This window comes from Dermacentor albipictus, chromosome 5 (genome assembly GCF_038994185.2).
Source record: "Dermacentor albipictus isolate Rhodes 1998 colony chromosome 5, USDA_Dalb.pri_finalv2, whole genome shotgun sequence".
Lineage (NCBI taxonomy): Eukaryota > Metazoa > Arthropoda > Arachnida > Ixodida > Ixodidae > Dermacentor > Dermacentor albipictus.
Window position 1 is genome coordinate 134,222,579 of NC_091825.1, and position 16,753 is coordinate 134,239,331.

The 16,753-nt window shown below is 44.6% G+C and overlaps 1 protein-coding gene and 1 pseudogene across 1 annotated transcript in view; one reads left to right on the top strand and one right to left on the bottom strand.

Annotated features, from left to right (window-relative positions):
• LOC135921268 (inosine-5'-monophosphate dehydrogenase 1-like) overlaps positions 1–6,997 on the top strand; it is a 38,448-nt gene extending 31,451 nt beyond the window's left edge. The window contains exons 11-15 of the mRNA XM_065455578.2: positions 22–165; positions 786–939; positions 1,696–1,839; positions 3,281–3,364; positions 6,273–6,997. Of these exons, the coding sequence (XP_065311650.2) occupies positions 22–165; positions 786–939; positions 1,696–1,839; positions 3,281–3,364; positions 6,273–6,294 (548 nt within the window). The 3' untranslated portion in view covers positions 6,295–6,997. The remainder of the gene's footprint in view (positions 1–21; positions 166–785; positions 940–1,695; positions 1,840–3,280; positions 3,365–6,272) is intronic.
• Positions 6,998–7,978: 981 nt separating this feature from the next.
• On the bottom strand, positions 7,979–14,652 carry LOC135921267 (mucolipin-3 pseudogene; annotated as a pseudogene).
• Between the last annotated feature and the right edge of the window lie 2,101 nt (positions 14,653–16,753).

Genomic DNA, 16,753 nt, shown 5'->3' on the forward strand with positions numbered 1-16,753 from the left:
TAAGCATGGTCTTTTCTGCAGTGATGGCGTGTGGAAGACCACAGGCTACAGCGGTGTACAAGGTGGCAGAGTACGCAAGGAGGTTTGGCGTACCTGTGGTTGCGGATGGCGGTGTAAGCTCTGTGGGCCACATCATCAAGGCCTTGGCCCTGGGTGCTTCCACTGGTGAGCTTGTGGTGCTTATAATATTGTCATTGCTCTTTAGTGAATGTAAAAGGACAACAACATTTTGTTCCATCTTTCATGGGTGATTATACCAAAAATTTTAGCTTTGTGTTGAATAGAAGACATCACTTAGTGATCTGTACCAGGCTCTCCCATAGTGTTGTGAAGTGTTATGGCTATAATAAACTAAATGCACTATCCTTTTGCTGTGTAATAGTACCTAAATGCTTGTCTGGCTATTACAGCTTTCTTTTTTTTCTTGTTGAATGGCTGTCAGTGCCTCTAGAATATCCCATTTATTCTTTGCTCTTAACTAGCAGCTAATTATCGCAACATGCTTGCTGGTTTGCTGTGCTGCGTAAGTGTTGAGCATAGCTTTGTGTGCATTGTTCCCAATTTACGTCCAAGAGTTTCCTGGGGCTGTAGTTGCTGTTATCATTCATCGATCTGAGCGACTGTTATCATTCATCGATCTGGGCCAGTGAAGAAAGGTGGAAAGAAGTGAAAATGAAATGGGGATTTTCACATGATATGACCACCGCTAACATTTGCAAGTGCTCTCAACATTGTTTTCAATGCTCTCTGACCAGATCACTGATTTAATGGCACATTTGCTGCAGTCATGATGGGTTCCATGCTGGCGGGCACAACCGAGGCCCCCGGTGAGTACTTCTTCTCCAATGGGGTGCGTCTCAAGAAGTACCGTGGCATGGGATCCCTTGATGCAATGGACAGTGCCAAGGACAGTGGCAGCCTGAACCGATACCATCAAAGGTTAGTCAGTTGTTGCACTGTACTCGTAGCTGTGTGCTTAGAGGGACGGCAAGGAAGACAATGCCCCCTCTTTCCCCAAGCTTGTTGAACGAGGTCCCTGTGTTTCCAGTTAGTGGCTGGCTTTGGGAAGAATGAACTGATTTCCATGAAAGACGGGCATCTCTGAACAATTGTGTGCGTTGTGAAGTTGAGTGTGCAGTGAACGAGCACAAGTTTCATACTCTTTAATATGTGATGAAATATTCTTGACTGGCTCAAGTTCAGTTGCTTGGCAATTTCACAGGTAGCTAGTATGGAGCTGGTGGCAGCTGGAGGGAATACAGGGTTAAGTTGTAACATGTATTCTTGGTTACCTAAGTCAGTGCAGGCTCCGCCTACAAAACCACAGTGCACCTGCCCTCTGTGCCTCCGCACTTCAAAAGAAGTGCCTGACATATGCTAATATTTAAGGAAGTCTGTCTCTGCCATAACATCAAAGAAAACGAGCAAACATGGTTGGCTGGCACATCTGTGCAAATGCTCTTTTGAGGTGGACAGCAGTATGTTTGTTGCTGCAGTCTTAGGTTGTTGCCTACTATAGTCATCATTGAGAACTGCAAGTTGGCAGGCATGCAGCTTCCTGTGGCAACTTTCAGACATGGCACACTTTCTACTTGCCATGGCCTCAGCCGCATTAGAGAGCATCCTTTCTTGCCAAGCTACAATGAGGCATAGTACTCGTAGGAAGATGCAGTAATGAGTCCTTTGCCTCTTCAGCGAACAGGACAAGGTCCGGGTGGCGCAGGGAGTGACAGGCACCATTGTTGACAAAGGATCAATCCACCGCTACGTGCCGTACCTCATCACTGGCATCAGGTTTGGCTGCCAGGACATTGGCACTCGCAGCCTGGACGTGCTCAAGTGAGTATTCCATGAGCCCCAAATGAGCTGATTCAGTGCAATGGAAACTCTTGATAGGGGTACAGAAAACGTAAAAATGTAATTATTTGAAGAGTATAGGCCATAGCAAGATCCAGTTTTCACATAAATGTGTGGGAAAACATAAAACATTTCTTTACATAACGGGAAATCTTGCAGCCAGGGTACTCACATTTGTCACTGACAGGTGTCACTTCACGATTTTTATTGGCATCCCCTTTCAAACGTGGTGGTAACAAAAACCAGTGTTTGCCTAGCCTGCTTGACCTAATCCGGTTTTACAGCTATGTATCACAGTCTAGCATTTTCCCTCTCTCCTTGATATCTTTTTTTTAAACCTCCTCTATATTCTAGTTATCTGTGTAGTTTGGCTGCAACAGTGCCACCTCTGAGCAACGAATTTAATTACTCTGGTTATGAAATCTTTTGTTCTAAAAATATCATATTTTTCTGTGTATTTGTGAAAACCTCATTTTGCTATGGTCTACACTACTCAAAATATTTAACATTTACTTCTGCTGGATTGTCCTGTACTTCTATATATGTAGTAAAGCTCTGCCTGTAGATAACTGAAGCATCATTTCTCGTGCAATGTTTGTGTTCAGTGGCAAAACACTAGACAAAGTGGATAGCCAAACATCAAAATTCCACCATGGTGACACACCTGACAACACATACTATCACATGCCTGAAATCCTGGTCTTTAGAGTTCACCAGCAAGCTCTCGGCAGTAGGTTTAAGTGAACCATGGTGTATGGTATCAATTTTCTCTGAAACTTCGAACTCGCCTGCCATTGATAGCGGAAGTTTGTAGCTGTCTTAATGCACCCTTAGACCCTGCACTTTCCAGGAGAGTAAATGTTTTGTCTAAGCCAGCTTACCTATCAGTGCACCTACCTAAGCCCTTGGCTACATAGCATCATGTGCATCATCTACATAGCATCAGGTTGTGTTATTCTTTGTGTCTAAGCCTCTAAACGTTTCACATTACAATCATGGTCAAATAATAATCGTACAGATATGGAAATTTAATTGCAACCTGTGCGAGTCTCTGGGGGAGAGATGCGTAGCATATATTGCGCACAGAAATGCACCCCTTCAATCAATTTATTGCATTTGCACAGCAAGTTGTCTTTCACAGCTACAGTGATTCAAAAACTGAGTAGCCACACATGCCCACATATGTCTCAGAATTCGATGGCACACGAGAGTTCTTGACAATATAAATGTTGCCGCTGGCAGCGGCGAACAAGAAAGCCATTCGTGCTTGTTTTAGGTCTCGTGGGGAGCAGGTGATTAAATGTGGGAGCCTTCTTGTTCAATAAATCTCTATGCTTTCGTGCTTGTCATATTGTGGCTCTTCATGAAAGCATTAGGCTGTTGCTTCCACGGCTGTTAATTTGCTCCTATAATTTCATCGCAGGACAAACATGTACTCGGGTGACATCAAGTTTGAGAAGAGATCAGTCTCTGCTCAGGCTGAGGGTGGAGTGCATGGCTTGTACTCGTAAGTAACCTTTCCCTTTCCTGCTGTTTTTTTCTTTTTAGATTTTTTGAATGCGTGACTTTTTCTTTCTTCACGAGTGCCCACTTTTCAGTTTGTGCATGTGTAGTGTTTCTGGTGCTGCAAGTGCAGTTAACCTTGGCTATAGCGTTGCAGAAATCTCTGTGTGCTGTTCCTTAGCAGCATGAACCTCTAATCGGTTCACTGAATAGAAATATTAAGCTGCACTAATTATTAATTGCTAAATAATAACATGCGCCGTTTCGCGGTCACCGAATGTCGGTTACCACAGCCTGTTTCCGTTTTGCGTCGATGGCTTTGGAAAGCACAGCCAGTGAAGCCAGCGGAGCCTGTAGAGCCGGCGTCGGCAGGCTTGTGTATGCGTCTTAGTTTCGGAGGCCATGCTTTGGTTGGGATAGTTTTGTTCATTTCCGTTGGGTGGTGCTGCAGAAATTATTGTTCGATGTTGAAACATTTAATTTTGTTGTTATTCCTCAATGTTATGGTTCACTCTTTGTTGCATTACATAGCAACGAAATCAAGTATTAAGCAGCAGTATAAAGAATATAAACATCAAAGCATGAAGTATTTAAAAAAGAGAGAGAAACACTACCCCTCGCGGAGATTCGAACCCCGGTCTTTTGCGTGGGAAGCAGACATTCTACCTCTGCGCCACGCTGCGCGAGTGCTACCGATCGCAGCGCCCCCAACAGTGTTAGTCCTTTGGCTTCACTTTGAATGCATTGAAAGAGCTGCCATGCTGGACACTACACTCTAGTCCTGCGAATGGCAAGCCCCCAAACCATACTCACTCAAAGCGACACTAAATTTGCTCACCTCACCGGAGTATAACATCCACCCAGTTTTTGTAGGTGTAATAATAGAAAACACTGTTCACCCAAATGTAATGTGCACCCAATTTTATAATGCAGGAAATGCTGCATGCCTCATATTCTGGTAATCGCTTACCGTCCATTGTTGTCATTCCTGGAACAGTTTTTTATTGCAGTCTCTGGACCAGCGTCATTGTGCCTTCCTTTTGGTGTATTGTGCTTGATAGTTCGCATTTCTCAAACCACACCACTGTAGTCGCAAACGGGATTGTGGCCCATGTCCATACTAACCACTTCACCAGCTTAGTATGTAAAATAACCTATCTTCTGAATGAGCATTCATAGTCAAAGCATGACAGCAGCGGTTCGCCATCCTGCATGAAAACTTGTTCTGCTGACCTCTTGTGAAGAAATTGGTGATGACACTAACTGTGATTGCAGACTGTTGCTAACACCGTTAACATGGTTTTGGTTTCATATCTAATTGGAAACACAATTTTTGCACCAGTTTGCTTGTAAAAAAGATGCACATTAGAATTGGGTCTTTACAGTACTTAATAGGGGTGTGCGAATATTCGAAATTTCGAATACGAATCGAATATTTTCCTTATTCGAAGCCTATTCGATTCGAGAAATGCATATTCGTAAATTCCAGAATATTCGAGGACGGCCAAATAATGGTCGAAACGGCGAATATTCGGACAGACTGTGAATAATTTAGCAATTAACAAATTATATGCTTGCTCCACATTCTCCTAAAAACATGTTTATTCACTGAGAGCTTCTCATGATCCGCTCATTATCTGTATGCTCTGCATCAAGATGGCAAGTTGGGTCAGTTTGTTGGGATTCATAATAAGGTTCGTTACAGCGCAACACAAAACAGGGACAAAAGAAGGTACAAAACGACGACACAGCGTTACAGCACTGTGATCTTAAGTGCTGTAACGAACCTTACTATGAATGTGTACGCTCTGTTCCAGTCTATCTGCATCAGGCCCGTGAGACATGATCAGTTTCGATTTTTTTTTACCAAGTTTTATTCCAGGGCTCTTTCATAACAATATATGATGTATTTTCGGGCTTTGTAAGTATGCGCAATAAAATATGCACCTAGAAAATGTTACCTGGACAAATGTTGTCACAGTGCATAGAGCCCTTACTTTCTGAACATGTTGAGCAGTCAATTTTCCTTCGCGATAATCTGTAACAAGCGTTTACCTGACAGAGCATTACCTGACATTACCTGAATGCATTACCTATAATGAGTGCCTCTTTAACCTGAAGCAGCCTAGTAAAATGCAGTATTATTTTTAAAAGGGTAATAAAGCTATTGTTACCTCATTTTGCAATTTTTTAATACTACACATATATTCGATATTCAATTCGATATTCGAAGACAGTTTTTCGCCTTATTCGTATTCGATTCGTATTCGAAAATTTCAATATTCGCACACCCCTAGTACTTAATCATTGTGTGCTGCCGTTCTGGCTATGGACGCCATCCTAGACCTTCAGTCAGGATCAAATTCACTCGAGCTAAATTAATAGTAAACCACTGTATAGTGCGGTGAACGAGAAGAAAGGGGGTTAACCGAGGAACCCGATTTTTATTAATCATATCATAAGAAGCCAACAAACAAAGACACCAAGGACAACACAGGGGAAATTACGTCTACTTACTAATTGAAATAAATTAATCGAATTGAAAGTGGGTGAAAAAACAACTTGCCGCAGTTGGGGAATGATCCTACATGAAGCTATCACTGAATGATAGGGGTGCACTAATTACATTGCAAGCATGCATAGTCATAGCCAATTTGGAAAAGTAATTAGAAAAGGCCAAATCAATTTTTCTGCCACGCTTACGCTACGCATAAGGTTACCACAAAAAAGGCACCTATAGCAGTGAGCAAGAACTCAATGCAAAAACTAAGTGGGGCACAGCTTCCGCTGTAAAGAATAGTACTGAAGTTTCCTTTTGGCAGCCATACATTTACATGTACTGTTGTACATTTTCACAGCAGTATGAACAAAGTTCTCCAACTTGACATTCCTGTTTCTACTAATTTTTCTAGGTTTGAGAAGAAGCTGTACTGAGCCAGGCCCCTTGGTAAAACGGCAAGGACTCCTGTGAAGCCGCCCATGCTGACCAACATTCCCATAGAGCATCGACGCCACGAAAAGACAAACACAAAGCAGAAGCCAGGCCATGGAGAGAAGAAACTTTTGGATGTGTATTTAGAATAGCACTCGGTTTTTTACTGCGGCCGAACCATGTGGTACAACGCCCGATCGATGCATTGCTGCAAAAAATAGCCTTCTATGCCGTCTATGCGGAGAAAATCGAGCCACAATGTTGATTTAGTTATAGTGTTATCTTTATTTTTAATGCGCTGCGTATGTTTTGGTTCACATTCCATTGGAGAGCTGAATTTTTTCGTTTCTGCCCTTGCACTTTAGTTTGCTTGACAATAGGCAACGTATAAAGGAATCACGTGAACGGGTGATATGTTTCACTGTGTACAGTGAATGTTTATGAATTTCGTCGAATATCCTGCTGAGACATGAAGCAAATGACGTCAATTATAGATGACATTACCCTCAGAAAATGCCATCTATGTCTTGTTTTGGTTAAATATTTTGTAAAGAGCTGTACAGAGAAGGCACTAAATGTGCAGAAAGGCACAAGGCTCGGTGTTGAGGCAGCTGGGAAGCATACCGAAAATCATGACGGCTGTACCTACTGTTGCGTTATTTTTTATATTGTGCCATCCGAATAAAGTTTACATGCAATTGAAAACTTTTCGCCAGCATCTTAGCGTTTTTTTTTAGACTGTTGGTGACCCTGTGCAGTAATTAGTTAGGAGCCGAGTGTGCAGATGTCGCAAGCCGTAACTTTAGAAGCCAGGACTGTGATGTGAATTGTAAAGCAGATCAGCCATTTCAGAAGTGGCGTGTGAATCGTAGTGCATTAGAAAAGGAATGGCCACAGAAACAGGATGGAGCATTGTGTCCTGTATCTGAAATCGTTCATTAGCCTGAATTTCCTTTCTAGCGAAACATTGCAGAAGTCGCAATACATCACAGTGAAAGACTGTTGGCAGGTAAAGATCCTTGGGAGTACTTTATCAGTCAACCTTGTACTCGGAATGGAATGTAGCACTATGTTGGAGAGGCGCTTAATACAAAGTGACTTCAGCCTAGCAATATGATGCAGGGTTGGGATAATGTAACTATTCTTTTACTTTTCCTCTTTTGCACTTAGTCAGTGGTTGGAGTGGCCTGGTGCCTTTGTCACCAGTATTGTCCAGCTATGAGCAGTTGATCATATGAATCAACTGAGGGGTATCCCTACATAAGGGACCAGGTTTTGACAGCTACTGTGACAATCCACAGCAACCAGGTTGGTATTACACACCACAACAAATGCTTGCTAAACGGTTTAATGAAGTTGCAGGTAAAGATCCTTGGGAGTACATCAGTCAACCTTGTACTCGGAATGGAATGTAGCACTATGTTGGAGAGGCCGGCTTAATACAAAGTGTGACTTCAGCCTAGCAATATGATGCAGGGTTGGGATAATGTAACTATTCTTTTACTTTTCCTCTTTTGCACTTAGTCAGTGGTTGGAGTGGCCTGGTGCCTTTGTCACCAGTATTGTCCAGCTATGAGCAGTTGATCATATGAATCAACTGAGGGGTATCCCTACATAAGGGACCAGGTTTTGACAGCTACTGTGACAATCCACAGCAACCAGGTTGGTATTACACACCACAACAAATGCTTGCTAAACGGTTTAATGAAGTTATAAAAACACTTCATAATTTCAGCACATAATGTTCAGCACTTCATATCACTCTAGTTACATGTTGTAGGCAGTAACACACCTGCCGATAATGTTTTTTGCCAACTCTCAACTGAGCACGTGATCGCATGCCGATGCACAAGCTACAAGGCACAAAACAGATCTAAAGCTGCAGAAGTCGCTGCACGGCTGGCAACCTTCTCTTCTGAACATGCTCCTGAATTACACAACTGGATCACAACCACAATATATTGCTACACTATGATCACAATGCAGGCCAGGTTGGCACAGGCTGTTCCGACTGCTCACGTGCACTCTCAGCGTTGCCAGGCAAACTGACGTAAGAATAATTTGCTACAGTGCATCTGATTTGGCTCTGATATATCATCACAGTATATGTAAATACACTATGTACACATCCTTTTCTATCAAGATAGCTCGCGGGACAATGGCCGCAGCTTTTCAAGCTCGTCGTCAGACCGGTACGCGCCGCTAGTGGGCTCGTCGCTGGATTCTGCAATGAAGACCCACATGGCACTTGGTTGATCATTTTTGGCTTGTGCATCACGTATGGTTTCGTAAGCGTCGACAAAAACGGCCACAAACAGGCTGACCACGACGTAGACAAACAGGATCACGAAACTGTACATATAGGCCTGCGCGAAGTACCATATAATCTGGTCATTTCCGTCGATAAGCATGGCAAAAGTCGCAAAAATATCGTCTCCATTGATGATCGAAAACAGACATTCAGCGGCGGTGGACACCGTCCGAAACTTTATGTGATGCGGGCCAATGACAACCCATCCACAGACGACATAGCCGCAAAACAGAAGCATAGTGCACAGCAAAAAGCGGATGACGTTGGGGACCGACTTCTTCAATGTGAGGATGAGGACGTTGTACACCCTAAAGTAACCTACATAGCGGAGTAACCCACACCAGCACAAGAGGCACCCACAACCCAGTAGCAATGAGCACACGGTGTACATCAGGCTCGGGACTAGCCGCTCTTCAATGCGGATCTTGACAGCAGATCCAGCTACCAGCAGCACGTCATCCACTATGATCATGATGAACCAAAAGTCAACGAAGTCTATCTTGTCGCTCCACGAGAGTTCCCGGCATAAATAGTCGGTGAAATATGCCGACGTCTTCCGCATGAGTTTGTGGCCTCTGTAGAGCGATCGGATGCACAAGACCGTCGACAAGGCGCAGGTTACTATGATGAGGACATTTAGACACTGGTGCAGGGTATAAGCCATAGGTGGTGCCATGCTAGGGGTGCTCTTGCGGCACTGGGCACAGCTAGGGGACAGATGCATTTGGATGGCGATCACACCATCATGCTTTGAGTTATCGTAAACGACGGATAAATGGTACTCGTAGCACTCCAAGAACCTTGCCCCGTTTGTGTTCGTCAAGTACAGTGCCTTAAGAGAAAACGAAATTCTAGCCTTGATCAGTTCATCGAAGGAGACTTGTCTGCCCAGGAACTTCACCAAGTCGAAGTCTTTCCAGTCGCCGCCAGGCGTGCGAGAGGTAATGTTTGTGCAGTTGGTAACAGTTTCACTGTCAAAACTAAGCGTCGAGTTGAATGGCCAGACCCGGCCATCCTTGTACGTAGTTTCGCAGTAGATGGCTGGCTGCAGAGAGCCGTCTGGTGAGGCGTACTCGAAAGTGCCCACCGGATCAGTCGTTATACTGCTGTACCGGACCACGACGTTTCTGATGTGCTGGTAGAACTTGTCTTTAGTTTGCACCACGTACGGTCCCGCGGGAGGCGGATAAATGAGCACATCCCGCGACGTGTCCCAATCGTTCAGCAGAATGTGCTCGAGAGCCATGTAAGTGTTCCGATGCTGGCGCTGGAAGTTGGCGCTTTCCAAGCCAAATAAGATTACCTGCGCAGTCACCACTACTAGCTTGAATATCTGCAGTGTCAGTTTCCACGGGAAGCGACCTCTGTGTCGCCACTTCTCCAGCGGGTTCATGAAGAATCGTCGCAGCTTGAGCCGCATGTAACGCTCCATGGCATGTGGCTGGCGTGTCAGTTCCTCGTGAACACCGTCGCGCACACATGTTTCCGAGGGATCGACGTGACTCGCTACGCTGTCGCACTCACCGCTAACGTTGACCGACGACCCGAGGCTGTAGCGTTCCAAGTAGCGGCGCAGTTTCTCGTCGAAGCCGTCTGTGACGGAGCTGCCGCCCGGCGGTAGGTCCTCGATCGACGAATCGTGACAGTCGCCGTCCATGAACACCGCAGTCATCGCTTGTCACGGCCTGCTCGCGGCGTCGACGCGAAGCAGTGCATCGCACATATCGGTTTGCAGACAGCTCGCTCCGTTCAAACAGCGAAGCACGTGAGAGGGCGGTGCCCTGCGTGATAAGTTCCGGACAAAGGCAGATACTGCGCGCTGTTGTTGCAGTCACGTGCATGTTCTCCCTGCGCGTGTACATTGCTTACACATTTCGCATCCCATTCGAGATTTTTACGGTCAATGGCAGCTGAGCGCGCCGTGCCTGTTTTATGCCAGTTTTCCGCCTCGCTGCAACGCACCGTCGTTCGCGCGGGGCGGCGCGCACCACGTGATGCAAGGAGCACGTGTTTGTGACGTGACACGCGACGAGGACATGGGGCGGGAAATTCCTCTCGCGTCTAAATACCCTCAGCCACGCCGACAAGCGATCCGCAACAGAGTGTTCCGCTTTGGGGCGGATGTATATTCGCGCCCCGCCAGCTGTACACAGTTTTCCGGTTCGCAAGCAACAGCGCTCCACTTTCTATTTCAGGTTACACGATCAGAGGGATAACGTTTGACTCGACCGTTTTCTTGGACGCGGCTTCGCAAAGCCAACGCGATTGTGAAAAGTCTGTCTACGCGGCAGTTTGTCTACGTCTGTCTACGCGGCATGCGATGATAGCTTAACCGTGCCCGTAAATATATGAGAATATTTCACTTTAGTTTGACGTTCAGCTACATACACTGTAAGAAAAGTTTACGCCCTTTGGTATGTATATTTGCCACACAACGATAATCGTCATTTGTCTTGCCCGCATTTCCTTTCTTGAAAACGCTGTGCTCATTACTTTCCTGTCGAGAATGCTCTATCATGCTGATAACTCGCGTGCCGTTCGTGACTTGGAAGTACCGGGTTCGCAGCGTTAAAGAAATGAAATGCGGGCAAGACAGATGACCATTATCGTTGTGTGGCAAATATACACCCGAAAGGGTGCAACTGTTTTTGGAACATTTCACTCTTTAAAAAGTTTACACCCTTTGAGTTGTATCTTGTCCCACAACGATAATGGTCACCTGTCTTGTATACATTTCCTTTCTTTAACGCTGCGAGCCCGGTACTTCCACCACGAACGGCTTGCGCGTTATCAGCGTGACACAGCATTCTCGACAGGAAAGTATCAAGTAAGGCATATGATGATTACTGTTGTGGGACAAAATAAGCCCCAAAGGGTGTAAACATTTTTTAAGAGCGTTGTTCGAAATGCGCATTACTCCCATAAAACGCTGTTTTCGAAATTCGATGGTGCAATGAGGCAGCACCATATATGTCCACTCTATCACCTGTCGACTACACGTAACTATTGTGGTAAAGGATCTACATACTACGTTACCCATATTGGTACATTTAATCCGACGTTTCGATCGTTGGCCTTTGTCAAGAAAGGTGTTTGAGACAACAAATTCGTAACATTGTACAAATGCAGGCATCTGAAGAAAAGCCATTTGCAGAAAACAGCGTTTTCACCCACTGTAAGTGGAACAAGAATGCATAACAAGCCGTGGTGGCATATAATGGCTTTGGTGTGGCGCTGCTAAGCCCGAGGGCGTGGGATAAAATCCCGGTCTGTGCGGCCGCATTTCGATGGAGTCGAAATGCAAAAGCGCCCGTGCATACCGCACATTCGGTGCACGTTAAATAATACCAGCTGGCCAAAATTAATCCGGAGTATCCCACTTCGGCGTACCTCGTAATCACATTGTGATTTTGTCACGTAAAATCCCATAATTTTTTAATCTTTATAACCATGCATTAAGAATGCAAGTTTGACGGCGCTTATCTCGAAGCCTAAGTGGATACGCCTTTTGGCTTTTTGGTGTTTTCCTTTGGCGCAAGGTTGTTTTCATCAGAGTTACGCCGCACGTGAAAACTCACCCACATGAACGGGTGTGTCAAGGGCGTTTTGCACGGCGGCGGGCATCACGTTGGTGGCAGCCATTCTACGTCGTGAAGGGTGTTATATCTCAGCGTTTACATTTTACGTTATTATGGTACTTTTCATTAATCGTATGCTGCCAAGAGAGAGAGACAAAAGGGAAGGAAAGACAGTGTAAGTACCGGCTGGCTACCCTGTGCTTGGAAAAGGGGTAAAGGGAATAAAAGGAGAAGAGAGAAAAAGAAAAACGAGAAAAATTCACACATAACGCGATGTTACGCGCAACAATAGTCAAAGGCGGTCGCACAGGCGGTGCAGTTAAAGATGTGGTCGAACGGACGGATCACGGAGGTATCGGCGGCGCAAAATGCGCGATGGCTGCTCCTTTCTCTGAGACATGAAGCACTCATTGGCCAAGCTTCCGTATACGCTGACGCTGGAGGGACATGTGCGTCGAACGCGTAAACAAGGCGTCGTCACTGAACAATACAGTTTTGCCTGCTCCGCAAGGAACATTAAAATAAAGAGCACGAAGGCGACAAGAGGGGCTGCGTCATATAGACGTCGTATAAGACGTCATATGTAAGGCTTCCAGGGGCAGCAATCGTAGCCGTGAGCAGCGTGAATACAGTGTCACATGCGTATACGCACTGGTGTGCACAGCAGGAGACTGAGAGAGGACAGTCGAGCCGGTAATTGTGAAGGCAGACAATGATAAAAGTAATAATAATAAAAAAATCTGTTCTGCGCTCATTTCACGCATCTGTTTGTCGTAGATGCAATAATATGAACATGACTAGACAGGTGTGTTGTGTTCACAGCTGCTGCTGCATCATCCACTACATAATGTTTAAAACAGAATGTCATATCACTGGTGAATGCATGACACGGCATATTTTACGGCCGTAATTCGCGAATGGTTAGCGCGTTATACGTTGTCCGCTTCCTAAAAAATAAGCTATTATCTAAGAAGAAATTTGAAAATCTATCCTTGCACATATGTGTAATGTAAGAAACGCGCATCTGTTAACTGATCATACAAAAGCGGCATACTGGTAAAGACAACGCGATCGAGGCCTGTGATCACGCGATATTACATTCAGCGAGGACAGAAGAGAGAGAGAGAGAATTAAATAGATGTTAGCAGTACTGAAGTACTATAGCGCCAAACAGACGACACAGGAAGAAGAGACACGGACGAGCGTGTCTCTTCTTCCTGTGTCGTCTGTTTGGCGCTATAGTACTTCAGTAATGCACCAACTAGCCCAACAAAAAGTTTTGCTAGATGTTAGCAGGATCCGCATTTTGTAACGATTCTTTTCATTTTTCATTCTTTTTGCACTAATACACCGAGCACTGGCTCCCGCAAAGCCAGAGCCACGTCCCTTATATTTTCGGGACCATGCCACTCGTTGCGACAAATGATACATAAGAAGATTCGGAGGACCAAGAACCCTTACAAAATGCAGCCCCATATGAAGCTACTAAATTTGTGTAACAGTTAAGTTGATAACGTAGCGGGCGTATATACACAAGACGATGCTGTTATTATTATTACTATTATCATCATCATCTCTATAGATCCAACAGTGACATTACAGATCGGGTCGAGAAAAAAAATTCGCCATCGATGACGATACTCCCTAATGCGAAATTTCTTCTGACCCTTTCGCTACAGTGTACTAGAATTGCTTCTATAGTCGGATACAACTTTAGAAAAAAGGGGGCGTTCACTCCTCCGAGGCAGATGCACACGAGCATCCACCAATGGGCGAGCACTCTGAACCGACGTCATGCGCCGGACGGCCGGTGACTTCGCCGCTTCGGTCATCTGGGCGGGGCCTCCCCTTTTTTCTAAAGTTGTATCCGACTATAGTTCACTGTACTTTCGCCATACGCTCCTCCTCCGCTTTCCGGTTCATGGTTCCGCCTTCACCCTCCTCGCTGCTTTCCTCTTCGCGTCTTTCGTGGCCCGCTGCGCTCCGCGCTCGATTTCATCTTTTTTTTTCACTGCGCTCGTTCGCTCGCTTACGCCGACGCTCGCTGCAGGAACGGGCACCCGAGAGCTGCGCTCTATAGAAGTTTCTAAGCACGCATCACCACCGCTTTGCTAACACGGACACCGGACCTTGTTCTAGCACTGTTGGATTATTGTCATTGCCCTTATATTTCGCTGCCGAAGTAATCGCACAGAACTTATGTTTCTTTTCAAACCCCTTCACGGTATTATCACCTGCCTCGAACTCCTCAGTTGTATCATGCTTCGCATTCTGCGCAAGGTCACCAGAGAACATAGAACTTTCCATGTTCCTACCTCTCATCTCAAACACTCAACGGTCCACAGAATAGAGGGTCTTTATAGCGCTTATTTTCATGATCTCGATATTTTTCATAACTCACCGTCATCGCTCCTGGCTTTGTGTTGTTGTGTCATAGCTTCACACATTGTTCAGCTGCCCTTCTTCTTTTTCTTCTGTATTGACCTCGCGCCTTGTTGTATCTATACTATTCTTTTCAAACTTGTTTATTCATTTTTTTATTTATATTCCCCTGCTGATTTTTTTTTAAATTCATGTGTCCGCCGGCACTCAGACCTTAAGGTTGTTCCTGGGACCGGTAAATAAATGATTGATAGAAATAAGTGGTTGAATGAGTGATTATTATTGTCGTTCGAACAGGTTAGTTAAAAATCACATGCAGCATGCACTAGCGCAAATCCGCCTGTTCCGGTAGACGTCGTCAAGAAGCGGACATCCCAATGCGCAGGTAGCAATAATTAAACGATTCTCTATTAAACTTTCGAATTATGTGTTTTAGAAGACATATGTTGAGGTTGCCTTCTTAGCAGAAATCCCGGCTCCCAAAACCCTCCCTCTTGCGGTCCGAGCCAGGTTTAACTGGAGCACCAAAGTATTTTTAGCAGATTTTGGGGAGGGATATGCCAAAAGTGGTGTCTACTAAGCAGACGTGACTTCACTACGGCTAGGCACTAAAATTTCGAAATTGTAACATATGTTTCCTTCACCACGAATAGTCAAAGCGTTAATCAGTCGAACCCTTTGATCAACCACCTGGACACTACGATAGTATTTTTTTTCCAATGCTAAAAATTCTAACAACGCTATCTATCACACGTAGCTTAAACAATTACAAGGAACCAGAAGCAGGCGGCACCTTGCGACGTTATGCTCAAGCACAACGTGAGCTGTTATTAATTGTGTTTCACCGTTGCGCAATCATAGCTATTGTCCGTATAACCAACTCAGTCAGTATATTAACTCTATGAAAAATACATTAGTGATGCTTATTACGCTGTCGCCAGAAACACTGCAGCAAATCAGCACAGAATTTACAATGTAAAAAAATAAAGCGAAAGAAAAAGAAAAAAAACTGAAAGTTTATTTTGATGCAAGATTTCAAAAAGTAAGTTATTCTGTTTATGATATCAAAGACAGAATTTTTCTTGAGTTTAACAAAAACTGTTCTCGAAACGGTAAAGAGAAAAATTTGTCATCAGTACTGTGCAGGAAACGAGATTTCTTCGTCTCTTTACTATCCTCAACATATGTGTGCAGCTTCACCAGCCACGTAAGCAAATATGCCTCGTATGAGCGACTCGACTGGTCTTAGTTTGTGAACAAAATACAGCTGGAATTGCAGCGAGCCCATGCCGCTCAGAGCATGGCTATATGTCCCAGGTAACTTATGCCAAACTGCTTTAAAAAAAAGATATTTAAAATATGCGGTGCAAGGTACAATTATACGACTTACGATGTTCGGCAGTCAGACCCATGACGACCTAGCACCGTAGGCCTTATATTCAATCTCGCTCTGTGTTTTTATGATAATGTTTTTTTTTCCTGTAGGCGGCTTGGCTAGCGTTATAGCTAGGACCATGGCTAGGACACACGGTATATACTCGCAATGTGGTTACTTAAATGTGTCCGGTAGTGCCGGTTGTCTTGGCGCCAGATATATCTTGTCAGGTGGTCAAAATCATATGTTCTACGTATAGCGTGCTTGTCTGTATACGTATAACCTGCTCATTCCATCATCTGACTCACTCGCACTTCATGAAATCTGCAGTCATGCGGGGAGTAAAAGTTACTGCCTGAATTGAATAAACCGTCTAGCAATTCTTTTCTTTGAAATTTACAGAAAGACAATAAACAGATTACTTTGGTGAAATGACAAAAAAAAAGCGAGGTAGTAGAAAACAGAAGATAACGGAAAAGATATATTCCAAAAATTGCCATAGATGTCTTTTAATGTTTTCTTGCAAAAGAAAATTTAGCAGTGCGGCTAGTCGTCGCAGAGAAGAAGAGTTATTCGCGCGTCGATTGAACGCGTCGTCACGAGATGACGCCACCGTCATAGCGGTAGAGGTTTAGCCATGGCAAACATGGTGAAGGTGTCCAAATAATAAATTGTTTTGCCTAAAGATGACGCCACCATCATAGCGGCAGGGCTTTAAGCGGTAGAGATTTAGCCATGGCAAACATGGTGAGGGTGTGCAAATAATAAATCGCTTTGCCTCAGCCGAGAAAACGAGATAGTTGCCTGACAAATGA